The sequence below is a fragment of the Ascidiella aspersa genome, chromosome 2 (genome assembly GCF_963924565.1).
Source record: "Ascidiella aspersa chromosome 2, kaAscAspe10.2, whole genome shotgun sequence".
Lineage (NCBI taxonomy): Eukaryota > Metazoa > Chordata > Ascidiacea > Phlebobranchia > Ascidiidae > Ascidiella > Ascidiella aspersa.
Window position 1 is genome coordinate 31,291,377 of NC_139448.1, and position 27,866 is coordinate 31,319,242.

At 37.8% G+C, this 27,866-nt stretch overlaps 2 protein-coding genes across 3 annotated transcripts; both read left to right on the top strand.

Annotated features, from left to right (window-relative positions):
* Window positions 1-301: 301 nt before the first annotated feature.
* Window positions 302-11,840, top strand: LOC146164893 (uncharacterized). Its single transcript, XM_083381446.1, has 10 exons — window positions 302-425; window positions 2,171-2,304; window positions 3,444-3,663; window positions 4,571-4,646; window positions 4,781-4,825; window positions 6,734-6,858; window positions 8,886-9,081; window positions 9,773-9,895; window positions 10,624-10,728; window positions 11,733-11,840. Exons 1-10 carry the CDS (start codon window positions 340-342, stop codon window positions 11,838-11,840), a joined length of 1,218 nt encoding a protein of 405 aa, XP_083237572.1. The 5' UTR covers window positions 302-339.
* A 2,762-nt stretch (window positions 11,841-14,602) lies between these two features.
* LOC146164894 (uncharacterized) lies at window positions 14,603-27,554 on the top strand. 2 transcript variants are annotated; one of them, XM_083381448.1, is made up of 10 exons: window positions 14,603-14,731; window positions 18,325-18,458; window positions 18,983-19,202; window positions 20,187-20,262; window positions 20,578-20,622; window positions 22,140-22,261; window positions 22,490-22,685; window positions 24,886-25,008; window positions 25,693-25,797; window positions 27,053-27,554. In XM_083381448.1, the coding sequence occupies exons 1-10, from the start codon at window positions 14,652-14,654 to the stop codon at window positions 27,158-27,160; spliced, it is 1,209 nt and encodes a 402-aa protein (XP_083237574.1). In that variant the 5' UTR covers window positions 14,603-14,651; the 3' UTR covers window positions 27,161-27,554. The 2 variants fall into 2 exon arrangements, with proteins under 2 accessions (XP_083237574.1, XP_083237575.1); XM_083381449.1 differs by having other exon boundaries at window positions 18,989-19,202.
* The last annotated feature ends 312 nt before the right edge of the window (window positions 27,555-27,866 follow it).

Below are 27,866 nucleotides of genomic sequence, written 5' to 3' on the forward strand. Positions count from 1 at the left end.
GACGCGGCGCTTGGGACAAAAGGCAAAAAAATACCCGCAAGTTGTTTTGCAGCATTGGTCGAGGCTAGCTACTAGCGCGTTCTAGAATCGCTAGCGCCTGCTGGAATAGAGCGCCTGCTTGCTGATTTTGGTCTTAATCACTTTTTAGGGGTAGATTCCCGACCGATCCGTTTAGCAGATTCCGATCGCTTTTGTCAGCTCTGTTCTTGATTCGTGTATACTAAACACAATATCGCAATAGGACATACAAATTGCTTCCTGTTTTGCTGTGAATTATTTAAACATTATTGTTTACACTTGCAGCTAATCTATCATATCGCAAGACTGGGTAAAGCATAAATGGCTTGCAATTCAATTGATTCGGTGCAGATTGCCTTGGACAAAAGTACATGCGAGGTTCGGTGGAAAGACGGCCATGTTAGCAGGTGATGTGATTTGTTTGTTGTTGTAACTGGCGTATTTTTGAGTTTCCTTAGATTGATGAGTGTTTTTGTGTATGCATGGCTCATCTTAAATGAAATTCAACGTTGCCTGTTTTGACCAAACAGGCAAACACATTTGGATTGAAGTTGTTGAAAAGGTTTATGTAGTGGGTTGGTCAAATAGCTTTTATGTAAATACTAAATAGAAGTCTTCTATGCATCCCTTATGTAGTGATGACTGAACTCTCTGGGTTACTTTTATTGGGTTATTGCAGGGGTTCTCAAACTTGTTTTTAGCTGCGTACTCTTTCGACTTATCTGCATGTATGGTGTAACCTTTAGAAGTATAATGAATTGAAAAGACCAAGCGCGCGTTTTTAGGAAAAAAAACATAATGTGGTCTGCTTCCAATAAAAGTATAAACTTTGGCAAAGATATTTTTTGTTGATTAGCGCATAATTCACGGATTTTGTTAAAAACATTGGCTTACATAATCAGCATGTTAGTAGATAAATTGAAATTCGTTTAAAAGTTACCGGTACTAAGTTTTGGCCAGTTACGTTACAAAGCAATGTAAAAGCTCATTTCTTAAGATCAAACCATAATGACTTCCAAGGGCGGAAAATATTGTCAAAAACAAACGTCGGTTATAACGAAACGATTTAATAGTTTGCATTACAATAACAGTGATCTGATGTCTAGAGCTGCAAACTATAACTATGCGTAGCATGGCGTTTTAGCCTTGGACGCTGTAGCTGCAGTTTAAAACTTTTTTCTCCCGTCACAAAAACAATAGCAACGATTTTTTTAATTACTTTTACGGAAAATCGCCACAGGCCAGTAAAATAAACTTCTTACTCGCTTACCCCCCTAAATTTCTTCCGCGTACCCGGTATAAAAATCCCTGGGTTATTCAGCATTATAGCTTTGTTAGACAAAGACGCTGCAGATGCATCAGTCGCTCAAAATTTGTCATTTTTAAAAGCCCTTTTCGCAGACAAACCCTGGCAGAAATGACACAACAAAACATGTTCCGAAAACGTTCTTAGCTGTTAATTCACAACGTTTTCACAAACCGCACTTTATGTTAAAGCTCCAAGGTTGTTTGAGCTCCTCGGTTATTGACAGAGGCCGCTTATGGCCAGAGCACCTTGCAAAACATTAACTCGTCGTCGCCTTTGCGTCTTCGAGTCGCCCTGCTGTTTGCTGTGCAAAGTTTGCTGGTAGACTGTGCGTACGTGACCTGAAGTAATGACTCGACTGATGAAAGTCATCGTTCTCATTTAAAATAAGCTACTCATCACTTTTACCAGACCGTTGGTAGCCTACGTTTTTTCTCATCCTCGAAATTTGTGGATATTTTTCTGTCCAGGGAATCAGGCCACGCCCCCCTAAACCAAATTTTTTCATTTGCGAACTGTAGTTTTTGTTAAATTAAACTATATAGTGCTGTTATTCGAGCAATATCCGAATCCATGTTTGTGTCTAATGCGTCATTTACCCTTTTTGATTAAAAGATTTGCCAACTTAAACCAAATTAACGCACTTGTTTTAGCACTTCAGGCAATTAGACTGGATTTTAGCAGCTGCGAGTTAAATTGGCTGGAGACCATTTAATGTTTTTAAGATGAATTGTTTTGTTCCCATTAATCAAGAAAATACCATAATTCGGCTAATTGGTACCCTTGGTTATGAAGACGAGAGCCAGTCACCTGTTCACCGGTTGTTTTATGCCTTTGCTGTTGCAGGTTTCATGCCAAGTGGCTTCGCTACAACTGCAGATGCCAGAACTGTAAGCCACCTGTGTCAGGGGTCTACACAATCGACGTCGGTGCCTTTCCGGAAGACCTGTCACTGCGAGAAGCGACCGCGAGCGACAACGGTAAACATTTTTTTGATTTTCGTTTTTATCGCGTGTTGCCTCGAACAGGCGACTCGTCTAGCTATAGGATTCTTGTTTTCTTGCCAATAACAGCTGAAAACCAGGCGGACCTGTTGAAATATTGCATTTAAATACAAGATGATAAGTTTTAATAACTTGTCCGCACTGCTATACCTACGTTTCAGCTTATTATTTATAAAATAACGTTGATCGGTCATCGTGAAAACATTATATACTTTACTAAAAAAAATGTCACGGAACCTTTAGCCTTATCTGCTACATCTATCCAGCCGACAACGCATTACAATTAATGTTTTGTGCTCTTTACATGTTGCGCAATGTTTAATTAATTTCTTGAAAATGCGTGTTTAGTAACAGCCAATAAAGAGTTGGCTTCAATTGAAGAACATTATGAATTTTGTATTGAAGTAAAGTGCCCAGTCTGTATTGAAGTAGCGAAATAAAGTTGCTAAGCTTCTACAATAAGCTCTTAAATCGAGCCAGATATATTGAAATCCCAACCGATGTTATTGATAACTGCTTATTTTCATTTTAGCGTCAGTTGCTTTTATTTATAGTATAAGACGAAATTTTGTATAATAAAAAAGATTTGCGCGTGTTGATTTTGCATAAGCAGAGGCACCTGTAAATTTTAGCAACTGTTTTTACTAGCAATGAATGCAAAGTTATTTTATACTGCACACAACGTTGGCAATCCCACCAAGAAACGTAACTCAGACGTAGTAGGACTATTATACAGCTCTTATTTAGAAGTAGGTGACATTTTGAACGCATTTTGAAAGTAGGTGACGTTTTGAACGTTTCGAGTATGTCTTTATTCATTTTTGATTAACTTAGACGCATGTTTTGGGACACAATACACGTTTTTTTAGTAATTTTAATAAAAATATTAGAGATATTTCCCAGTTTACAGACGTTTCAGCAATACCTCATGCCATCATCAGTGTTAAAAAACGATGGCATGAGGTATTGCTGAAACGTCTGTAAATTGCGAAATGTCGATTTTATCGAATATCATGGCTCTAATATTTTTATTGAAATTATACGTATGTGTTGTTTCAATTCACCACATGGCCTGGTAATTAAAAAAAAGATTTGTTTTTAAACCTTTACTCAAGGCTCCGAACTGCGAACCTCATACAATGGAGAAATAATCTCCTCGCATGTCGTTCGCCACCCGACCGACTGGCTGCGCGCCAAGTGCTACTGCGACCAATGCTTGGAGCGCAAAATACGTCAGCGTGACGTCATCACTCGCAGCATCGCCGATCCGAAGCGTGAACGAACAGTGAGGCAAGTGCAGTACGCGTCATTGCACAGCGACAAAGGACTGTATAGGTAAGTCATTGTCATCGCAATTCCAGCCTTATTGCCTACTTAAAGTATGCCTAAAACTATTAAAGGTATGCCCAAAAGTATGGGCTTGAAGTCGATACCTAAAGTGGTATCGGGAGTCGCCCGATCCTGGAGTGATATCGTTGACGATCGGATACCAGATTGATTTTTGCATTTTAGTCGTGGTTTGCGACCTTACTTAGCGTTTTTCCACTTAACAAGATAAGCTTTTTTTCGATAGAATAACGATAAGTGTAACTACCTTACTCAGCACTAGAGCAATTATCTTCTAACAGTCCAGAAAACATAAAGTTAATAAAGTTAATATAAATTCTAGAATGCAGGTGTTTATACGTAGCCTAAAAATATTTTTTTAGGACAGTTGATGAAATGTTAGGCAGTATTTTTTCTCGACGAGTTTACGATATGGTTTCGCATCTAAATTACAGCTGGCTGCATTTTATAGCTTTGAAAATGAGGACAAACACAGAATTGACATGTTGTAATGCACATTGCACAATGCACACGGTATATGTACATTCGACAACGAACGAGGATGTAGGCGCTCAGTTGGTCTTAAAAACTCGTCGTCAGCAAACACCGTTGGTTGTTCATTTACGAATTTTATTTGCAAGTTCATGTCTCCTTAACCCAGGGTTTCTTTATATTTCTTCTTTGCTCAGTTAAATTTAAAACTTTACATTTTTAGCATTGTGTTACAGTGTTATCTGTTACTTGTATAAAAATAAAATTAGAATATGGTTTTGTTATTTAAGCAATTCTAGGAGGGGGTGCGAGAATTGGTTGGTGATCCCAAAGGAGTGCAACAAAAAAAGGTTAAGAATGCCTTAGCTGAATGTCCGAAATACCTGACTTATCTGTAACGCTTTTCACGTTTTTTGAATTTCAGAATGTTAGAAAACGTCGTGGAGACTGGCCTATGTCTTATCAAGGAAGTCCCAACAGGCGACAACCATGTTTCCAAGGTGAAATACTACTGTACATCAGTGCGGTACGCGTATATGGCGTTTCTAAAAAGATAATGCGAAAAGATAAATATTTGCAATACACGCAACGGTTTGCCTTCAAACAAACTAAAAGAGAACCTATTGTCTTGCAGGTATCAAGAATGGTGGGCTACGTTGAATCCACGACGTTTGGAGAGGTAATTAAATATTTGTATTGCATATCGATAACTTAACCGAGAGAATAAGAAGGGAACGGTTAGATAAATTACAAAACGCCTCTTTAGTGCAGGATAAGTTTACTTGCACTCAATTTTATAGATGATGCATTCTGATAAGACTCACGGGGACGAACCATTTGACTTATCCGGTTCAGTTCCGGTTTAGGTTCGGAGCAATTTAAAAGTTACAGTTAGTTCCGATTTGGATACAATATTAGTTGTGGCAATCCTAAAAATGTGGGCCAATAAATGTAGAGAATAATTACTGAAATGTAACTCGTATTTAATCTAAGGTTCGTAAAGTATTAAATACATGCAGCTCATTATTGAAATGTCTGAAAATAAAAAGGCAATCGTAGCGACCTGTTCGTTATATTTCAGTCACCTATTTTAATATCATGAGGTGTTAAAATTGGCATAATACAAATCCATTTACTTTTTTTCCATCAAACTATACCATTTTACTACAAAAACTGGCTCTTTTGCACAATAATATACGCTCAACTTCTAGGCTAAAATCAACATGTTTTCACCACGCCCAAACACAAAAAGCCAGCACACTAAGCCTCTTGTCTGATAACTCTTATCCAACCCTTTTTTTGACAGAATGCGCCATTACTGACCAGTATAAACAATCACAAAACGATGTACACATAGGCAGAAAATTAAAATTGTAAAAGAAAAAAAAATTTTTTTAAATTGTAAGATAAACCTTTTGAACAATCGCGAACTTAAAACCCTATTTAACAATTCGTAATAATTTATAATGATAATAAGAACTTTTAGATTACAGGCTTATGGCAATTAACCAATTTAGGTGTTTACTGTGTTCATAAACGCGTAACTCAACGTTTTATTTAATGATTATTCCCTTTTTTATAAATTTTCGAATATGGAGTAACTTGGCTCTGTGAAATACAAGTTGTTACGTCATTAGTGGAGTGAACCGCTTTTTTGACAGGTTCGGGTTCGTTAAGGTTCAGGTTGGTTTGAAATATTAGGAAATTTCCGTCCGGCTCCTTAAAATCTTACAAAAAACTGTTCGGATTCGGTTACGGTTCGGGGAAAAAATAGTCCAAAACCGGTTCGCAAAGTTCCGCTTCGGGTTTGGTTGGACTTTCTGATTTTAAACATGATATTTCCGCTAAACATCAGTTGGTCTTACCAACTGTGCATGTGCGTATCCAGTATTTGCATTTGGGGACATGGAGAGATGCTTTACAGTTGATGTCGCAAAATAACGTCATAATGTGACGTCTTGTAACTCGTGCGAAAATGTGTAATCCTAACTCAGGTCTAAATGCATTTTAAAAGATAAATCGAGGGTTTCCCAAACGTTTAATTTAGGAGAGGGTCGCTTTGGACAAATAACAAGATTATTACATGGTTCGAAAAAATGATTTAAGCAAGAATTTGACAACTAAGTTTGTGCCATTGACTTCAATGCCGCATAGCACAGAAACCAAATCAATATTATGTGGGTAGGTTTTGCTTGTGTCACAATGACCACGTTGCCCAGACATTAGTGATTTTGTAAGCAAGTTATATTACCAAACTAATTTTGCCAAAATATGAATTTTCGAAAGGATCCTAGTCCACACGGCGCTATAGCCTTTGGTCAATGGTAAATAAAGTAACGAAACTCTTGTAAATTGGCCATATATAATTTCAAAGTGCCGTTATGTTCTCTCGACGGTTTCTTATTATATATTTTTACGGTAGGCCTATGCACGGCGTCCTTAGCCCAGACAAATTTCCTTAAAAGGTCTATACATACTAAGAGATGTACGTGGTTAAAATTGGCATACCTTATATTTTGTTCATGGTCCATGTCACTTTGAATCGTAATCGCTTGCCAAGATTATACCAAAAACCGCTTGGTTGCAGCAATTCGACGTCTTTGCGGAGAAACTATCGGAAAACGCGTCCAACACCGATTTGAAGCTGCCTCTTCACCAGGACCAGATTTACTACGAGAACGGCCCGGGAATTCAAATGCTTCATGCCGTTGCGTAAGAACAACAGATCGACTAGCCAGTGCTTCCCAACCTTTTTCCGTTAGCGACCCACTTTTGATGCAAGTTTTATTGCACGACCCACATGAGATTTTACCAAACGAATAAAGTTGCATAAAACCTGCATCTTTACTACTGGTGTAGTGGCGTACTAAAATATCAGTTAATGCGACACAACACATAATTGTTTTGTGATACTGTTGCCTAAATGTTTGGTAATGATAATGCAGTATAATCCCAATTTAATAGAAAAGTGCAACATTTAGAAATGTTTCGCGACCCACTGGTTGGGAAGCACTGGTCTAGAGGACTACGTTGTAAGCAGAACACTATAAAAGTGGACACCTAACAGTTACGCAACCTGACGTTTTGGAACATTCATGTAAACAGATTGCCCAAAAAGTTATTTTTTTTTCGCTTTGGAATACTTTGTGGGTAAAGTTATCACCATCTGAATTTGCAAAAGTCCGGCATTAAAATGAAAATCGTGTTACATGGGTTTTAAATAGCGCAGTTGGACAGAACTGTGACTATAGGAAACAGCGTTGTAAGCAAGTCATAAAAATGACTTAAATCCAAGTCAAGCCATTTGCAAAAATACTCAAATACAAGTCAAGTTATTTCTAACCAATAGCAATTCAAATCAAAGTCACAGCATTGCATCACAAGCAAATATTTTTCCTGATTTTAATTTCGCAGCAACATTTTATCCTGAATAATATTACACCAAGAACCAAAACAAATAGCAAGTTAACATTTATTAGATTAAAAAATTGGCTTAAATAGCCCAAACCCACTAAATTTAATTTAACTAAGGCACCAAAGACAAGTCATTTGCGTAAATGCCTATAATGTCCCAGTCAATTCATTTGTCTAAATTACTTCAATCAAGTCAAGTCATTTGCCCGAAATACTTAAGTCCAGTCATTTAAAGACAGTCACCTATAAGTACAAGTTATTGACTTCTTTCCAACACTGATATAAAGTTCCCAACATGTTGGATTGTCCGGTTCATGTGTTGATTATTCTTTTTTGTTTACGATAATACAGACGCTTTAACAGCCTCAAGCGACTGTTTTTACTGCCTGCAACAACATTGAACTGTACCCGTGTTCGCAATAATAAAATTTCACATTTTAACGTGTGTATGCTTAAACGTTATATTTTGACAATCTCGACCAAGAGCAGTTCTTTATATTTAAACACAAGATTCTACGTTTTAAACAAGGTATTTTGAATTCACTCATTTCCCGGTTAAGTCCTATGCGAAAAATAGAAAGACACATTTAAATAACCCAATTATATTAAAATAGTCCAAATTAAAACACTTTTGTAAATTGTCGGTCAAAATACGGCCATCTGTACAAATTGGCATAAGTCATTTTGCCCGAAATAATAAAAAAGACAAGAACTGAAGTGCCTAGACCTAGGTCATAAGAACACTGCTTTGTTTTGTGAAACGTTCCAACTTGCACTCGCTTGATCGTCAATTTCGGCGTGAGGAAAATATATCCACAATAAATATGCTGTTTTACCTTTACAATTTGCAGTTGGCGGCCATATCAGTTTCAAAATTTGGTACTGCTCACGAGCACGCCAGACTCGGGACTCGGGTAGTTTTAGGTGGACTTACTCGATTCCCAAGTCTCGAGTCCGACTTCGACTTGCCTTGTTGTATATTTACAATTTTTGAAAAAGAAATAGTACAGCTATAACTGCGCGAAATCATTCTTTTCATTTTCTAGTTTTTGATATAGTTTTTTGTGTATGATTAAAATGGAACAAATCAAGAACGTTTTCTCTGCATATTGTGCACAGTTATGCTGATGTTTTATTCTTATTTATTGCGACTTTGCAGTAAACTAACTAGCAAAATTCCAATAGTAAGAGTGCCGCGAACGATTTATATTTTATAAAAGTTGCCGCTCGAAAAACAAAATGTCGGAAATCACTGATTCACGTACCCCAAAGGGGTCCACGGGCCAGAGTTTTAGTATTCACCCCTTTTTGCGCCCCTCATGCAGTTTCGACAAATGCGTCAGTGGCGGAGATTCAAAGTTCGTTGACCTGTTCGAAGCGGTGGCGATTTTGCGACAAGAATCACCAGATGACTTTCAGACCATGCTTGAGGTGCCCGTGACTCACTTTGCCAACGACCCGCGTATGAACAGGTTCTTTGAACACCAGAAACCGGTTGTGAACGTCGATTACTTTGGTGAGGTGAGAACTTTATGCAGCTGTATTGCTAATCTGTATTTTTATTTATTTCTAAGAAAATCGATATTTTCCAGTGTTTCAAACAAGTCTTTTCAAAATGACTTAAGTCTCAGTCAAGTCATTCGTAAAATAACTTAAGTCCAAGTCAAGTCTTTTACAATAAATCACAAGTCCCAGTTAAGTCACAGTTATAGCAAGCTCAAGTCGAGTCATTGTCATAAAACGTAAAAGTGAAGTAAACGCTAAATTTGGTTTATGGCTTGCGGCACCCCTCAAAAATAATAAATATTGCGGCACCCCTACAAGATTTTTCGTAGGTTAATCACCAGAATATCACAAAAACGGAACTGAAACAACACACGTAGGAAGTTTCAATCGGATTTATTCCACTCAAACCTTAACAAAAATTTGTAAAAGTTGAGCAAAAATCATATTCTCAAAGATTCCTAAATATCTCTCGGCCCCCTTGAGTTTTACAAATGGCAAACCAGGGCGCCGCGGCACCCTGGTTGAGAACCACTGAATTTCACCGTAACAACATCAGGTGAATAAACAAAGGATTTGACGCGACATCATGTTAAAAACGAAAAAAAGGGAGATATTGAAACGGCGCAAAATGCTACCTACTTCTGTACGGGCTTAGATATTTTTACAATACGGCTTCTTATTCCAATTTTATTCTTCGGAATTTCAGATAGTCGGAATCAACTGGCATCCAGCAACCACGGGAGTTCCCCAGGTGCGTGAACGGGACGTTGAGCGGTTTTACAAGGCTCACCGCGCAATGCTCCAGGTCGTGCGTCGCAAAGAACTGCAGGTGAGCAGAACAACTGCATCTATTAGCTTACAATATATGTGACCGCAACTATAGCATTGTGAGTATATACCTCGTCTCTGATCATGCGAACGTTTAGTTCAGTGATTCTCAACCTTTTATAGCTTACAGCGCCCCTTAAAACCAATTAAATAACTTTTCAAGACCCCGACTGAAATTTTCAAGTATTTTACTGCAATGTCACTATAAATGTAACTAGAACAACACAATCAACTTAAAACATGTAGGAAAATGTCATTTGATATATTGGTCTCTAATTGTACACAAATAGTTGTAACAAGAAACTTGCTAGATTAGCAAATATCAGATTCCTGAAAATTCTCAAATACCTATCGGCACCCTTGAGCATTATACAAATGGCACACCAGGGCGCCGCAGCACCCCGGTTGATAACCACTGGTTAGGTTAATATTATTTTTTACTAGTGTTATTGTGCAACTGATTTGGCAAACTAACCTTTAAAAACATATATTTAGTTATGGGCTCATTTGGAAAGGTTTACAATGACAGCCTTGAAGTGTGTTTAATTTTAAATGTTTAGGGCGCGATACCGTTAAAAAAAATTTATTAATTTTTTGCTAAAAAATTGTTCATTCTTGGGTAAAAATGTCTTTATCCTTCATTGATATTTTTTTCATTCTTTACTGGAGTCGTTTTCCTTTGAATTGTCCTGAATGACTTTTAGTGATAACGACTAAATTGAATTTCAGTTTCGCTTCAAACTGGAGCAAGGCGACTTGATAGTGTTCAACAACCGGAGAATGCTCCACGCGAGAGAGGCTTACCAGACCAACGGAGGCAACAGGCATTTGCAGGTTCATTACAAGTTGTATTTAAGTAGTGAAACTAACCAAACAACACATTTGGGGACATGGATACACGACATCAAATTTGTGCATTTTAGCCGTTGTTGCTACCAGGGCTGCGCGCAGTACTAAATTGCAAAACTGACATGTCCGCCAACTGGAAATTGTAAAGGTGGACTAGCATATGGTGGAATATATTCAAACCATGTACTGTGAGTAAATAAATTATATGACACCCCTTTAAGTGGATTGCTCAATGTCCACGTTATTTTAGTTACGTAAATTGGTGGAATACAGGCTGTAGAGTCAGGGCTGGACTCGGGACTCGACGAAATCGCACAATTGACCGGAGTCGGACTCGGGACACGGGTTTATCTTTTTGGCCGGAGTCGGAGTCGGGTTATTTTTAAACGACTCCGCAGTCCTGGTTGCTACTCAACGCAACTGTTCTACCTTAAAAAGTTTTTTTAAGAAAAATGTTTAGTTGCTAGTCAAAATAAACTTTTACCGCTGACTCAAACTTTAACAGTCATATCTTTATTCGGTAACGGTGAGGATGGTTGCATTTTTTTGACAGCAATGTCCGGTTTATTTATAAATAAGGGCTGCGGAGTCGTTTAAAAACCAGAGTTCGAATCCGGATGGAAAAATAAAGTCGAGTCCACCTCTCGGGGCCCGAGTCAGACTCTGGCCAAACTTGAGTCCGGCTGCAACTGCACAACCCTATATTCAACCTTGGGCCACTCTAAACTATAATATGGCTATAGCGCAGAAACCCAGTGGTTATAATAAACTAAAACAAAACGGAGGAAAATTGTTCCTTAAAGATCGGCACGCAACGACAGTGAAAAGTCATTTTAGTCAGGGAACCACTGGTTTAAATATTGCCGATGTTTTACCATGGTTGATTAGGTTTTATGACGTACCGATAGTTTTTGTTCCTGTAACACGCTCCTGGCAATAAAATGTAATGAACTTGTGAAGCAAGTGACGGCTGTTGTTTCACTGTCCAGGGATTGTACATGAAACTTGACGACTGGAGATCCAAGTACGTTGCGTTGGCGGCAAAACTCGGAAAGGACGTCGAACCCCCTAAAATGGCAAACAACTCTTCGTTCTGAATCATCGTACATTAATCGAATTGATTAAGTGATTTGCGTCGGTGTATTTTTCGTTTATAAAAGAGATGTGTGGGTACCAAAATAACAACTAAAAAAAACTAATTTTACTATTGATTTAATGCAAACACCAGTCTGTGAACGATATTTCAAAATTTCACACGTATACATTTTTAATAAACAGTAGACTTTATACGATAAATATACACCAAGCCTCGATAAAGGTCCCACTTTTTGAACTATCGATTACATTGATGACTTTTACAAAACCTAACTTACGTTTAATCGGACTCCAGCCATAAGACCGAGATAAGAACAACAAACATCAACGTTGGAATAAAACACAGTTCGGAATAAGACCACAATATAGGACTAATACCTAATGGTCTAAATTAGAATAAGTCCAAAACCCGACAGAATAAGACTAAAATGGTCAGAATCAGGCCTAAACAACACTTTACCTATAACCTCAACCTCAAGTATATCACTAACTCCCCTTATAATTTCAACCCTAACCCATTTTCGAACCCCACCAATAACCCCCAAAAGGACAAAATCGAACTGTAATAACAACAATGCCGTTTTATTAAACATCCATTAGTTTTACATGGACTATTATAAAACTGTGTTTCGCCACTTGCACTGGTATTAACGACTTTTCCGTAGGAAACACCCTACGTTAGACGTTGTAAAGCACCTGTACAAAAGGAACATACACCTCGCCTACCAGTTGATAACTTGTATCTGCTGCCAGCCTAATTTTTAGCACTTTTGTGACTGAAGAAGAGACTTTCGTTGAGTCTTCAGTGCAATTATGCCAGTAGCCTAATTCCCAAAGTATGGGCCAAGACCCAAACATGGGGCGCAAGGGGGAAAAATGGGTCGCTAAGGTACAATTAAACCTGTCAAAATTTGGACTGTTGTTAATTTATCTGAACTACAGCATCTTGAGCATTTTCGGCGTTATTCAAGTCACTTACTTCAACAAATCATATATGTGTTCAACTGTTTGCTAATAGACTAAATTCACTAAAAACTAACATATTTATTACTAGTTTTCAGTATTTAGGGTGGCGGGACATTTTCGAAAATTTGTTTGGACAACAATTCTACTGTATTTAGTTTGACTTTCATTTGAAGTTTGCTCTATAAGGTTTATAAAGATGAAGTGTTGAAAATTTCATGGCCAGGCTAAACTTGAAACAGTTGACTGTTTGTGGCTACAATAATGTTGGAAACCACTGATCTGAGATGAAAAACATTTTTTCATGTGGCTGTTTTTTGCTGCACAAGTAGCTTTACTGCCTTGACGCAGGTTAGCAGCAGATGAGGGTTCTCGTTTTTTCATTCACTTTCAAAACATTGAACAGCAAAAGCACATTAACGCGAAACTCTTGGTATAAATTTCAAATGCCAGGAAGTGCACCGAGCGACAGTATTTGCGTTAAAAAAAATTACCATCACACACAGTAGCCTATACAAAGTATATAAAATAGCTAGCAATTCTCTTGGCATAAAACTTTGAATGAAGTAACGAGAATATAAGTTAAATTTACCCCAGCTAAGAGCTGTTATTAACATAAATTTAAATAGGGCTTTAGCAGCATATCTTATTAATGTGAAAGCGGAGAGCCTTTTAAATATAATGTAACAAACTTTACATGTAGCTTACTGGTAGCAGGTTTGAGGTAAAAAGCCTTGTAGTAAGTCTTAGTAGTCAGACAGTACAAAGTGACACGTATTTTTGTGTATTTCAAAACGATACCGTTTCTGAACTACAAGGCTGGGCCGGCATTTTTTCCCTTTTCGTTTCACGGGTAGGCTATTCAAAGTTCACGGCCAATTTTCTTTTCGTTCAGTCGTAGCTTTGTAGTTCTTTAGGGTTTATACCAGTTCAATGGATCTTATTAATGCACGGTTAAACAGTATACTTACAGGTAACTTACGATACATTAATTTACCTCAGTACGTACGCGATCTGGACTCCTCAATTGAACAGTAAGACTGCTCGTTTTTGGTATAAAATGAAATCTCTTAAATACTTTATACCAGAAAATTAAATTTGATAACACGGTTCTGCCACGCAAAGAAAAACAGGAAATCCTAAGCAAATTACGAAACACGAGTATAGCAATATGTTGACAGTTTGACGAATTCACACAGGCTGGTGTGACGACGTCACAATCCAACAGAAGGTTCCAATTGAATGACCGAAGTTCCAACCCGGTAACAATATGGAGTAAGATGCTACAAGTTAAAGTCGGCCTAGAATAAGGCAATGGCGCCTGGAGCGACATTTTTTCGTGGTCAGTATTGTACATTCTTGTCGACAGAGTGCTTGAACGGCCAGCTGCAAATATAAATGGACAAAATGCATGCCATGCAGTGGCGTAAGCGGAAGGACATGCAGAGATACATACACTATGCACAGCAAGCACTTTAAATACTAGCATATACCAGTTTAACACAGCCTACAGCCCAAACAGAGTGACAACTTAGAGTTAACAGTATAGACCAGAGGAGCGGTTTTTCGATTATATATTATTGCTATGCCTGGTATAAACAGAATAGATGTTGCGTTTTTGTATTTTAGAAAAAGTTTTCTGGTTAAATGAAAATGAAAAGGCGTAAACACGTGTGAATTATAATTTATAAACTGATAGCCCATCCCGGTTCATCCGCATTCGATTTCCGCTCAAAAACAGCATTAGTTATCTCACGCTTTGAACATAGTTGCATTAATGTGGTCTATTGTTCCAGAGAGACTTTTTTACTGTTAAACTAAAAGAGTTTTGTCGCCTAGCTAAAACTGAAATGGCGTGCAATACAATTACGTCCCTTCGACTGGATCATAACAAGTGTGTCATTCAATGGGGAGACGCCCATATCAGCAGGTATAATTAGAATAATGGTAGTTAAGATATATCAACAACTTGTTTTTTTTTTAAATCATTAAAAACTCGTCATTTACATCAGATAGTTAATATTTATTTTCAATTTTTTGGCGAACATATTTGTTGTTCTGTGTTCTGTGCGAACTGTGTTTTCGCGCAAACTCGTTCGACTCTACTGCTAAGGTACTATACGTTGATTTCGTGGTTCGCCTACTAGAGCAGTGTTTCTCAACCTTTTCTCGTGGCGACTTATATATATTTCGTGTTCAGTAGGCTATCACAATGAGGCTATAGCGTCCGCATTCTTTTCATGGAATTTTGTGAAAGCCGAAAGTGAAGAACACCTAAAAAGAAAGTCTGAATTAGTTAATGAAGGCAATGTCTTACTATTGCGCCGCAATTTTTTGTTTTTAAGAAAAGAAAAAGATCAGAATAATCTTAATAAAACTAACCATGTCAACTATCTGTGGTCGGTGACCCAACCAACTGATTTCTTCTGGCCTAAGGGAATTTAAGTCTCCAAAGGGCTAGCACTAGATATCGCAAAAAAATTTGTTTCCTCTTTTTATAAATATATAATTAGTAAAAATTAAACTGAAAAACAAAACGAATTATTTTTAACGCTTTCTTAAAAATAAAGAATTTATAGTGCGTCTAATCTTGCTCGAAAAAAGCCTCACATAATATTTAGTTTGAAAAAAAAAGAGATTACACTTCCGCCAGGACTTCTGTCGAACTTTGGCAAAAAGGAGGTTAAGGGTCACCCTATCATCGTAAATAAAACATTGTGCCGATAGTCACTAAACCTTTGGCACGTTTTGGGCTTATAGGTTAGTTCGACTTTGGACTCACGGCCACATTTGCCTCGGTTTGATAAGAATGCCAATACAAACAGACCGTTGCGCAATTTGCCTTAAAGCAAGCAAAATTTATAAAAAAAAGTATTACCCAAATAAAACATAGGATTGGATGTTAGTTTGAAAGATTACATAATTTGCTTAAGTAGCATAACCGTTTCTGTATAACAGCACAATCATTTATGGCTGTAGGCCATTAACAACAAAAAAGGGATGTTTGCGCTTTTGGGGAATCTTCTTATAGTCCAATGATCATGGAACTGTCCACAACAAAAGTTTTTGCAAACGTCTATAAAAGTCGGCAGTTAGCGTAAGTGTGTTTTTAAGAACTACTCAATGGACTAATCGACCTCACAAACTTTGGAATACCACGGTATTTAAACCACAAATTTAGATATTGATTTTATTCTGTATTATGAAGTTTCGTTCCTGCAACAAGCCTTATAACAACAAATTTAGCCTTTCTATTGAACGCACCCGATCTCGTCCGATATCGGAAGTTAAGCAACCTCGGGATTGGTTAGTACTTGGATGGTGACCGCCTAGGAACACCAATTGTCGTAGGCAAAAAAAAACTTGTGTTATGCCAAAATCCTTTCAATAAATGTCACTTTATCAAGCAACTTGCGCATCTTGTTGTCCCAATACTTAACGCCTTTTTATAATTCAAATTTTGTCAATTCAAATCTAAAAAATGCATTTTTTTGCTTCGCAAAACATTGCCTTGGTCTTCTTGAATGTAAATATATTATAATTGCTCAAAAATACTGGATTAGTCCCTGATTGACAGATGCAATGTCAAACTGCTAAGAGGCACTACATCAAACTGCTTGTTTTAAAAAACAAATTGTTTGTGGAAATTTAGCAGTAGAGCCGAGATTTTGCTGAGTTTGGTGTCGGCCCGCGACTAGAAAAGAATTGACTCGTGGTATAGGAGCTGTTGGTAAGATTGAAAACTTGGACATAGGAAAATCGGCTGATTCCTGGAATGGGCACCACCACGGGGGACAAGGGGGGAAGGGGCACTTTTGCCCCCTCTGGAATTTTAAAATGCGATTATTATTATTGTTTATAAAAATAAGTTACTAATGAAATTATAAAATCGTATGTACATCAATAACATGGATACTAAATTAAAATTATGTGTTTATATTACAACAAAGCTATAATCATATATACAAACATGTTTTACAACCCTGGGTATAACGACGCCAACGTCACTGTAAGCCAATAACCGCAAATGAATGGCGCCAACGTTGCGCCCGCATGAGTGATAAGCATGTCGCAACACACCGTTCGTTCGTGGGTCACGTACACTTTCCGTTCTGAATGAAATGCTTTGTTTAACAGTTTTGGTGTTTGTGTTTTTACGTGTTGCTGTGCGAATAACGGCTCATTTGGCTTTGTATAACAAGATTGCCGTAATTGTATAGGCGCTTTGTGGTCAAATCACCGCAAAGCAGCGGTTACAAGAATGCAATCACATGACCGTTTGTCCAATAAAGGAAAAAATGCAGAATAATTTCGTCTTGTTTTATTCTATAAGTTTCTTTTAACCATTGAGAGACTTGAATCGTTATAGTAGGTGTGATATTAATACATTGTAGGCTCCTTTGGGTGTCCGGACCCCCCTTTCGTTTGTGATATTCGTTTTTTTGTTCGTTTTTGTCAGGGTTTCACTCGCCGTCAGAAGCGGCAATGTTTTTAATGTAATTAGGTCACGCGTCTTGTCTGGTCAGCAAGTGTGTTTGACAATTAAAAACAATAAATCAAGCGGTTTTCGTTTTTTTCGCTGAAAACGTTGAGTTAGGCGAGCTGATGTTACTCGCTGTTCGCTGTCTGCGCTAACATCCGAGGTTGGTGTAAATCTGCAAGACGTGCTTGTATTACAGCTGACATGGCACACATCCCGGCGCAAATGTTGCGCTAATCAAATAACACCTGGGAAAACGATCTTCGTTTAGTATTGCAGGTGGCGGAAGACGTGCTTGCAATTTAGCGAACTACCGTACATGAATCTACCAAAATTAATCACACATATTTCACAGTCTTGGTTTAGTTTTTCGCCTAAAGTTAACGATTGCATACGAAGCGGTTTGGCGCCTGGCAGGATTGTTGACGACGCATGTGTTCGCTTTGCGTCTAAAGTTTCGCTTCTGCTGGAAGTTAATAGACGGTTTCTGATTGTTTTTTTATTTATTTATGATGTCATTACAATCACTATTTTATGACGTCATACCGTCACTATTTTATGACGTCATTAACGTCAGTCGGAAAAACGAGGAATTCCCCAAGTTGAAAATTCGTAATCCCCCTCGTTTTGATTTCTGGATATGCCCCTGCCTGCATGGAACGTGTAAGAGACTTAGGCAGCCGTCGGCTCTCGCCCAAAAGCCAGCGCCTACTTACCCATAGCAACTATACAGCTTCTAATCGCTAACGCCCCCACAAAAATCTGGCATTTCTTATCGTGACAAGACCGTGACCGTGACGGAGATAGTCAACGTGGCGTGATCGAATCCGCTTGACTGAGCAAAAAAGGCGGAGAGCGTAGTTGGAATTACTGACGCGAGAAAGAGAAGCGGACGAAAAGGAGGATGTAACGAAACGTGTAGTTCAAACTTGGCGGTCGAAAGCAACCGCTGGAATCAGTAAAAGTCTGTAGGAGCTGTTAAAAAACAAAAGAAAACTCTTTAGTGATTTTTGATGCCATAATTTTTTTTTGTTTGCTTACAGATTTCACGCCAAGTGGCTGCGCTTCAACTGCCGATGCGTGAAATGCAAGGCTCCCTACCCGGGAATCTACACGATCGACGTGGCCGCCTTTCCCGCCGACCTGACACTTACGCAAGCGAAGACGAACGAAACGGGTGACGTACATTCCTACAATAAGGTCCATTCTTTGGTAATCGCGTTACCAGAATGTTAACCCTTAGATAGGTTTTATCGCAACAGCATTTTCTCAAAAACCTAATTTCCATCTGACAATTTATTATTGATTTTTAAATGAGGTTCAATTTAAGTATCAGTAAAAAATACTGCCACATTCCATTGTATAAGGGCTGACTAGTCGGTTTAAAATAATCTGAGTCCGACTCGAGACCCGTGTCCTCAAATGAAAATTAAGTTCATATAAAGGGGTCAGTAACTATGGGCGATTGGGCGTGTTGGCTTAAAATAGGTTTTAGCTTTGTTGGTAAACGAGGCAAACTTACATTGCTAAAGACATGCTATATATAGGTTGTTCCTTACAACGATGCGTTACTCCTTGTTAACATTTCACGCCAAAGACGTTTATGCACACTATGTTTGCATTAATAACATATTAAAACGTCTACTGAAAACCTTATGTTAAATAGAACAGCTCCATTCAAAACAAACTCGTTTTTTTAAGGTTCAGTGCTGCAAACCTCTTACAGCGGCGATGTGCTTACGGCCCACGTGGCAATCCACCCAGTCGACTGGCTGCGCGCCAAGTGCTACTGCGACCAATGCCTTCAGCGCAAAATACGTCAGCGTGACGTCATCACTCGCAACATCGCCGATCCGAAGCGAAAGCGGGTCGTGAGGCAAGTTGAGTTCGCAGAGCTGGAGAGCGACCAGGGGTTGTTCAAGTATGTTCGCTTTCATCTTTTTAAAATGTTGTATTGTGCTGGGATTGTATGCGTTTTTTTACCAAAGCCAAGAATTGGTACGAAGACGTGCTGGCCCAGTGGTTCTACCTTTTTTCTTTCGTGGCCCATTTTCGTTGCACATCAATTTTGGGCCCAATAATTTTATGAAAAAACAAACTATAAAAAGGTTTAGAACAAAAAATAGCGGAGCATACATCAAAACAGATTAATATTTGTTCAACCGTGCATTAGTGAGGTACTTGCTTCTGGACAATAAATTTACGGTTCATTTACATTCCAAACCATTATTCCTGTAAAATTAGGTATACACAAATGATACTAAATTCTTCAGTGTATCTAGCTTTTTTTAATTTGTCTGTGGCTCAACTAAAAAGCTTCCATGGCCCTGGTTGAGAACCGCTGTGCTGGCCTAAATCGTGGCTTAACATAGCGAGTAGTTCACCCTTCACTTCAACTGTTAGAATTTTGTTCTTATGGATTGCTTGATATCTATCAGAACAATTTTTAAACCAGGGGTGACTAAACTATTTTCCGGATAATGGCGGATAACTTTATAAGGGCTGACGGTCTCGGGCTACAAAAGTATAAAAAATGGAGTTCGCTGGTCGGATTTAAAATTTTTATTTATATTATTTGACTTTATTTATATAAAATAAGGAAAAGGTCAAATAAATGAGCTATATGAAATGGTCTTTTAGTTGAAAACTTAATGTGCTAACATCCGACAAACATTTTGCCTAATAAAGAAGTTTCAAAAGAAAAAAAAACGCATTTTGGGAGCATTTGGCTAAAATGTCGCGGGCCGCATTGGCGACCTCTGGTTTAAGCCAGTAAAAATGGCCTGGCGTTTTATCACATTGACCTAACCAATATCCGTTAGTTTCGGTTTCGACACAACTATGACAGTGTTACGTTTATTCTGACATGTGCTGGATACTTGATGACAGTGATCATTGCTTTTAGAATGCTGGAAAATGTGGTGGAATCTGGACTGTGTCTGGTCAAGAACGTACCCACAGAAAGCGAAACAGTACTTAAGGTAACTAACAAGTGAATATAGTTTTTTTGTAAACAAGGAATTCAATTCGTTCTTGAATCACATTCTCAAGTGAAGGATACCGTACAATTTTTAGTTAACTTTATTTAATACTAAATTAAAAAATGGTCAACAAACCGAAATGGTTCTAGGTAATTATAAATACGCCTGGATTCGTCTTATCTGTAATTGCTTTGAAATCAACGCGATTTTTTAACTATTTTTTTAAGTAAATATTTTTTTTGGCACTTACTTGTTCTACAACTCAATCCTACAGATTGGGCAATGTCTGCTTCATTTTAATTTTATGTCTCGCAGGTTGCAAGAATGGTGGGATTCGTGGAACCCTCAACATACGGAGAGGTGACTATCTAATTGCATTGCGAGTTCACTTCAAAATAAGAGCCGGAATAACGAACACATGATGACCTGAGAAAAGTGTCAATGTTTTCGAACGGTCATTGAGATATTACATATACGCAGCAGTGTGTTCCATTTAAAAGTGGCCGTTTCGCCCAGTATGACTTATGTCAATACTTAACTCACTACTTTTAATAAATTGACTTGACTTAAACCTTTCGGTCAAATTACTCCAGCTGGACAGAGCAAAGAATGACTTAGTTTTAGGTCGTTTTGAATGTTGTTCTTTGGGAAATTTTATTATTGTTTTCTTTGTTTGTTTGACAGATTTTTTCCCAAAGTTACATTTTGGTTATTTGCTAATCAAGATGTCTCTCAGGATTAATTCAATTTATCAGTTTTAAATTTAAACGTTTCATTTTCATGCAAAGGACTTTGCTTGAACCTAATCACTTCATCCATTTCAAAATAACTTGTTTACGGTAGTGCTTTTGACCAACGATAACGGCATACTTAAAATCCACGAGCCTTTGCAGGGCTGAACTGGGTTTGTAGAGGCATATACGAATTGCTCCTGATGCTTTTGAATATTGTAGAGCTTAATTTGTCTGGTTTCCGCTAACATTGATCCGACTTTATTTGTTAAATTTGCGCGTTCAAGAGCTTAACCACCGTAATGTTTTAAACGTATCTGTGTATATTGAAAAACAACAGGACAGCAATCGACTTCCAGGAATAGCCAAAGGTTCAGAGTCCAGTACTAGCGGTCAGTATATTAACCTCTGTCTGTTACATTATGTTTGTTGAGTGAAATCTGCTATTTGTACAGTTCAGTTCATAAATTACTTTTTGGCGTTTTACGAATCCCTTTGCCCGCATCGCTTTGCCATAGAATCGTTAAGAAGAGGCGTGTTAATGGAGTGTAAATAACATATATGCGTTACTCAAGCGGTTAATGTTTTATGGTGACGACGAGGATTGCATTGTGTCAGGTCATAAAGTTGATTATAAAACTTACTTTCCAATAATAGTAACAAATACGAATATGCCACTACAGCTTCACGAGGCTAACCGAAATCATTCTTATTATACAATGATTTTTATGTGATTAGAAAAATACCCTAGCCCGGTGGTGTTCAAATGGCGGATCTCGATTCGGTTCCGGATCTATTCAACTTTTTCTGTGAATCGTCCAATGTAGCCTTGAAAAAAAAAACTAAAATAAAAATTAATCCTTTTAAGTAAGGGCAATGTTTTGAAAAGGCTATCGGACCTAATTTTGACAGTTTTTGATAAATTTCTTAACATAGCATATATATATATTCAAGTACTAAAATAGAATAGTGGTGTCGGATGGTAGAGTAACTGTTACACCAGCAATTAATGCACAAAAATCCTATATAGTTATTCCAGCTATATACGTTGCCGTGTGGAGGTAAATCTTGAGTCAAGCTTTGTTTTTCACGTTCGCATTGCTTCGAAGAAATCCGCATGCCTTATCGCAGTTTGTTTTTCTACAGAAATTTGACGTTTTCGTCCGAAAGGCTGAGAACGCGGCATACACCGATTTGAAGCTGCCCTTTCACCAAGACCAGGTTTACTACGAAAACGGCCCGGGAATTCAGATGCTGCATGCCATTGCGTAAGCAGGGGGGGGGGGGGGGGGAGGGGGGGCGAAGATAGCCTAGAATTGGAATAAAGACCCACATGTAATTGACAAATTTGATTGTGTATCAATTTGGTAGCATATCGCACAAATTCGTATAGACAAAAAAATAGAAAATCGCTTTAAATAAGTTAAATATTGTGGTAAACCTTGTCCGCCCTAAAAGAGCCATTGCTCTAAACTAAAAAACTGTTTCACGTATAGTTTCGACAAATGCGTCAGCGGCGGCGACTCAATGTTCGTCGACCTGTTCGAGGCGGTGGCCATTTTGCGACGAGAATCGCCAGAGGACTTCAAGGCCCTGCTTGAGGTGCCGGGAACATACGACACCATTGACCCCACTGTTGAACGCTTCTACGAACATCAGAAGCACATCGTGAACATCGGTTACGCTGGCGAGGTATGGTGCAGTTTTGGACAGCTATAGATTGACTTTAGCTTTTTCAAATTCGATTAGAATTAGAATTAGATTATATCATTTTTTTTTCAAATTAGACTATAGAATTAGAAGTACATTATTTTTGTTTTTTCAAATAGGATTGGAATTAGATTTATCGAATTCTTGAAAACCAGTTTTGAAAATTTAATTCTTATAATAATGCGAAAGGTAAATATTTGTGTGCTAATTTTTTTATATTTTAACATAGCCTATAGGCCTTTCAGACTGTAAAAATCACTAACAAGTCGTCCCGACCGAAGAGTATTAATTCAAATTCTTTGTTTCGACTTAGAGACTAAAACTTCCGTTCGATAAAGTAGCATTTTTAGTAAAATCCGAATTAGATTAAAACTAGAATTAGATCACACAAGCAATTCACAAATTATCCGCATTTCGCTCTAACTCATTAAAATAGAACACGAGAATTATCTATAGTTGTCCAAGTCTGGTAAACAGCACACGCATAGTCCCACTTGGCGATAAATATTATTTGATTATCCGTATTTGATATTTTAAAATAGTTATTGTACATCCAAAACCTATACTATTATAATAAACCAAGATATTTTACTTTAAACAACCCTAGTTTGAGAGGCCAGCTATAGAAACTGGGATGGTAAAGCTAAAAACTGATAAAGATCATATTTAACAGAGTTAAGTTGTATAATTTGTCTAGTGGAAAACTGTGAGGTGGTTTGCAGTACAACTGCAGGCTTCCGGGGAATTTCTAAAGCTTTTAAAATTGTCCGTTTGCTAAACTTAGCCTGTTTTTGTTATACCATTGGTTGGTGTATCCTTATACTCATCTCACAAGAGCTCTAAAGATTCAAAGTAGGAACAGGAACGTCCGATACTTGACATTTTATTCCGATACCGATATACCGTATGATGTACAAAGCGTATCGCGATACGCCCCGATATTAAATGCGTCATTATTACGTTCAAACAAGCTTTACGGACAAGAAGTTTAGTGTTACTGTCACGCCAAAATTGGTCCGGCCAAAATCGGTCCGGTCGGATCGATTTTGGCGTTGGAACAGCCGCTAAAACAGGTCTGGGTAGGGTTAGGGTTAAGGTTGGGGTTAGGGTTAGGGTTAGGCAGTGTTGTAATGACTTAAGTCAATGACTTGACTTAAGTGCACTTAAGTCACTGTTTTTAAATGACTTGACTTGACTTAAGTCTTTTGGGCAAAATGACGTGACTTGACTTTATTATTTTGGGCAAATGACTTGACTTGACTTAAGTCATTTGGACAAATGACTTGGGTTAAAATAAATTGTTTTAATTAAGCAGTCATTTATAAAATTACGTTATTTATCCCGATCGTTGCACATAAAACAATTTGCTTGTAATATGTTGCTTTTATGTTGGTTTTTACTTGAGTTGCTCATAATAATCGAAGAAGTTTGCCGGTTTTCATAATTTAAAGTTTTATTTTTTGACAATGGTTGGACTTGAAGTTGACTTGCTCTAATTATGACTTGACTGGGACTTGACTTGGGCAACTGATGACTTGGACTGGGACTTGACTTGTTATTTATTCAAAAAGACTTGACTTGGACTTAAGTTATTTTACGAATGACTTGACTGGGATTAAGTCATTTCAAAACGACTTGTTTACAACACTGGGGTTAGGCCGGACCAGTTTGGGCCTAGCCGGACCTGTTTTAGCGGCTGTTCCAACGCCAAAATTGATCCGACCGGACCAGTTTGGGCCCCGGACCAAATTTCGCGTTACATTACCTCAAGGTATGAACCCACTTTTTTTTACTTAGAACGGTTTCTACTTAGTATGGGCCTCAAAATGTGTGTGGAGACCAATTGACTTTGTTCAAACAGTCTTGATTTTGATGTTATAGTAATGATTTTGATGTTATAGTAATAAAGTTGGTTCTTCTGGCAAATATGCATTTAGTACCGACTATTCGATTACCTATACGGGTAACCTTCTTCAGGGAATTAAACTTGTAACTTTACAGAAAGGTATATAATATATACAGTGAGTCAAAAAACGAAAATTTTTCGGAGTTAATCCAAAACGTCGTCACTGAATACATATTTGTCCGAAGAATCTCCTTTATAATTGTTATAATAATAGTTATTTAAAAAATAAAACTTCACAAGTATACAGAAAGTCAACCTCTCTGATTTCAAATCCAGATAATCGGTGTCAGTTGGCATCCGGGCCTTATGGCTGTTCCCCAAATTCGGGAACAAGACGTAGACAGGTTCTACGCGGCCCACAGTGCAATGCTCAAGGTCATTCGTCGTAAGGAACTTGAGGTAGGTCGAGATATTCAGTTTGGACGCCATTTTGGGGCAATATGTGTCGATTGCCGAGGGCATACGTTTTCTTTACTGAACACCTTTCATTTAACATTGTTAAGGTGGGGTGCGTTGTCATAGAGAGCACTTGATGCATTTGTCATAAAGAGCACTTGAACTCAGGTAATATATAACACCGGTTTCAGGTAAGATTATGCACCTCGTGCCAATTTTATTAGGGCTCTCAGATAGTTCGTAATTGATTTCGTTTCGTGAACGCATTATTTTTGGCAAAAAGTACCGTTTGATGATCTAAGGTAAATTTCATACCTGAAATAAAATAGACACAGTTTAAAATGTGCAAAGTTAACGCTTACAGGTTAATATTCCAAAACTATATAGTCAACAGTAATAAAATAAACACATTTTGAAATGTGCAAACTTAACGCTTCCAGGTTTTCCATTTAAAACTAGTCTTCTCGATAAGCGGCTTTGTATATGTTCAAATAAATATTTTCGGAAAATATTTTTTATGGTGGTATAACGCGCTGCCGCCTTGGATCGTAACCCATCTCTGAAATGCACCTAACAATTAGGATTCAGTTACAACTGGGGTTATCAGACGGTATTGTCACTTGACATCGGGTATCGATCACGATCCGCTATTTTGGGGAGATTTTTATTGTCCTAATTAAATTTCAGTTTCGCTTCAAACTGGAGCAAGGCGACTTGATAGTGTTCAACAACCGGAGAATGCTCCACGCGAGAGAGGCTTACGAAACTAACGGAGGCAACCGGCATTTGCAGGTCAAAAAATACCTTAAAAGAAAACAATGGACACAACATGCCTCTGGAGAGGCTTACCGAAATCAATCAGCCTGATCAGGATTGCAGTGCAAGCAAGGCCAGGCTAAACAAAAAACTAGTCTGCAGTGAAGTTCGAACTCACGACCTCCGGTCATACCGGGACTGCTGCTCTTCCAATTGAGCTAAGTCGGCTCAGCAGAGAAGAGTCGAGAACAAACATAGTACCATTGCATGCTGCTTCCTGTTCGTACATACTTTCTTGTCAACACATTGTGTTTATGTTTGTTACAATTAAAGAAATCAAGGGCTTAGTAGTCCAACTTCTCTATTTGTTGACATATGGTGAGACCAAGGATTCTTGACGTTTTTCAAAATAGCACAGAAAACGTTTTAGACTTGCGATCACGACCCGAATAACTCTATAGGGAAAAAACATCGTTTGACGAAAACCTTTTTTGCAAACTTCGTTGATTAATCGTTAATAAAGAAAAAAATACTTACCGACACGATTTTAGTAACTATATCCTGGTGTTACCGGGCATAGTATTCACTGAAAAGAAGTTCTTCCGGTACTTTTTTATTTTATCCGACGATTAAGCTACTTATCAAGGATGTAACAACACCGCGCCCAACACCACGCAAAATAAAACGACAGAATTATGAGATAAAAATGCGCTAGCCAAAACTTTTTTTTAGTTTTAACTTTCATTGAACTGTAATTCACATTTGCACCCAACTAACATTTTCGTTTTTAAAAGGTTCATACCTGTATTTTCCCTTCTTTAAGAAAATATCCCGGGCCAGAAAGTACAGACCACCGCGCTGTAGTTTAGTAACCGCCAGTGTTGAAATGACTTAAATGACTTAAGTGCACTTAATTAACTGTTTTCAAATGACTTTACTTGGACTTAAGTCATTTTGTCAACTAACTTGGGATTAAATTAAGTGTTTTTTTAATTGCATTTGTGTTATTTTTTTATTTAAATTGTTGCTAATCGGACGAGTTAACCAATTTTAATAGTTTAACAGTTTACTTTTATGTCAATGACATGACTAGAAACTGACTTGCTCTCACGATGACTTGACTGGGACTTGTAATTTAAAAAAAAGACTTAACTTGGACTTTAGGTTTTTTAAAATGACTTGTTTACATCAGTGGTAACCGCTGATGTTCAGTATACGCCCAGGCGTGTGAATCTCGTCAGACTCTTGACTGCATGTTCGACAAGATTTACAGAGTTTATTTTTTGTTCAGGGTACCTACCTTAAACTGGGCGACTGGAGATCGAAGTACATGGCGCTGGCGGGAAGACTTGGAAAATGTGTTGAGCCGCCCAAAATGGGCAACAATTCGTCGTTCTGACACTTCGGATGCCTTTCGACCTGCAATTGAACTGCTCATTGTGATGCGCTTAGCTGTAATTATGCGCCGCATTGCAATTTCACTTACTCCTCAGTGTGATGTCGGTGTGATGTAATTTCGGGCGGGGCGAATTGAATGATACGTGCGATATATTTAATAAACATATTATATTGTCCGAAAAATAAGTTAAAGTAAAAGTTCAACCTGTAATGCAATGGATCATACGTTTCTTGAACATGATTGAAATGACTTAAGTTAATGATTGGACTTAAGTGCACTTGAGTCGCAAATGACTTGACTTAAGTCGTGCGAGAAAAATGATTTAACTTGAGTCTTCGAAATATAGACTAGACTTGGACTTAAGTCATTTACGCAAATGACTTGATTTAAATTAAGGTGCTAAAACTGAATGGATTTTATTAAAATTTGATTGTTTATGTTAAAATTAAATGTAATAAATGTTAACTTACAATTAGTTTCAGATTTTGTTGTTTTTTAGGCGACATATTAGTCAGAATAGAACGTGTCCTCAAAATTATATAGAATTTAATATTTATTTTTTTAAGGAACGTTGTAACTTGGACTAAGGTTTGCTTCGGTTAGTTTGCAGATGACTAGACGGGGACTTAAGTCATTTCAAAATGACTTGTTGAAACCTATTTAGTTTAATTTAGCAATTATTTATTAAATTTTAAGTGGCCTCAAA

Coding starts and splice junctions, on each gene's coding strand:
- LOC146164893 (XM_083381446.1), top strand. CDS start 340: ATGGCTTGCAATTCAATTGATTCGGTGCAGATTGCCTTGGACAAAAGT. Junction 6,859..8,885: donor CAAATGCTTCATGCCGTTGC/GTAAGAACAACA, acceptor CCCCTCATGCAG/TTTCGACAAATGCGTCAGTG. Junction 9,082..9,772: donor ACGTCGATTACTTTGGTGAG/GTGAGAACTTTA, acceptor TCGGAATTTCAG/ATAGTCGGAATCAACTGGCA.
- LOC146164894 (XM_083381448.1), top strand. CDS start 14,652: ATGGCGTGCAATACAATTACGTCCCTTCGACTGGATCATAACAAGTGT. Junction 18,459..18,982: donor AGCGAAGACGAACGAAACGG/GTGACGTACATT, acceptor CGTTTTTTTAAG/GTTCAGTGCTGCAAACCTCT. Junction 25,009..25,692: donor TTCGTCGTAAGGAACTTGAG/GTAGGTCGAGAT, acceptor ATTAAATTTCAG/TTTCGCTTCAAACTGGAGCA.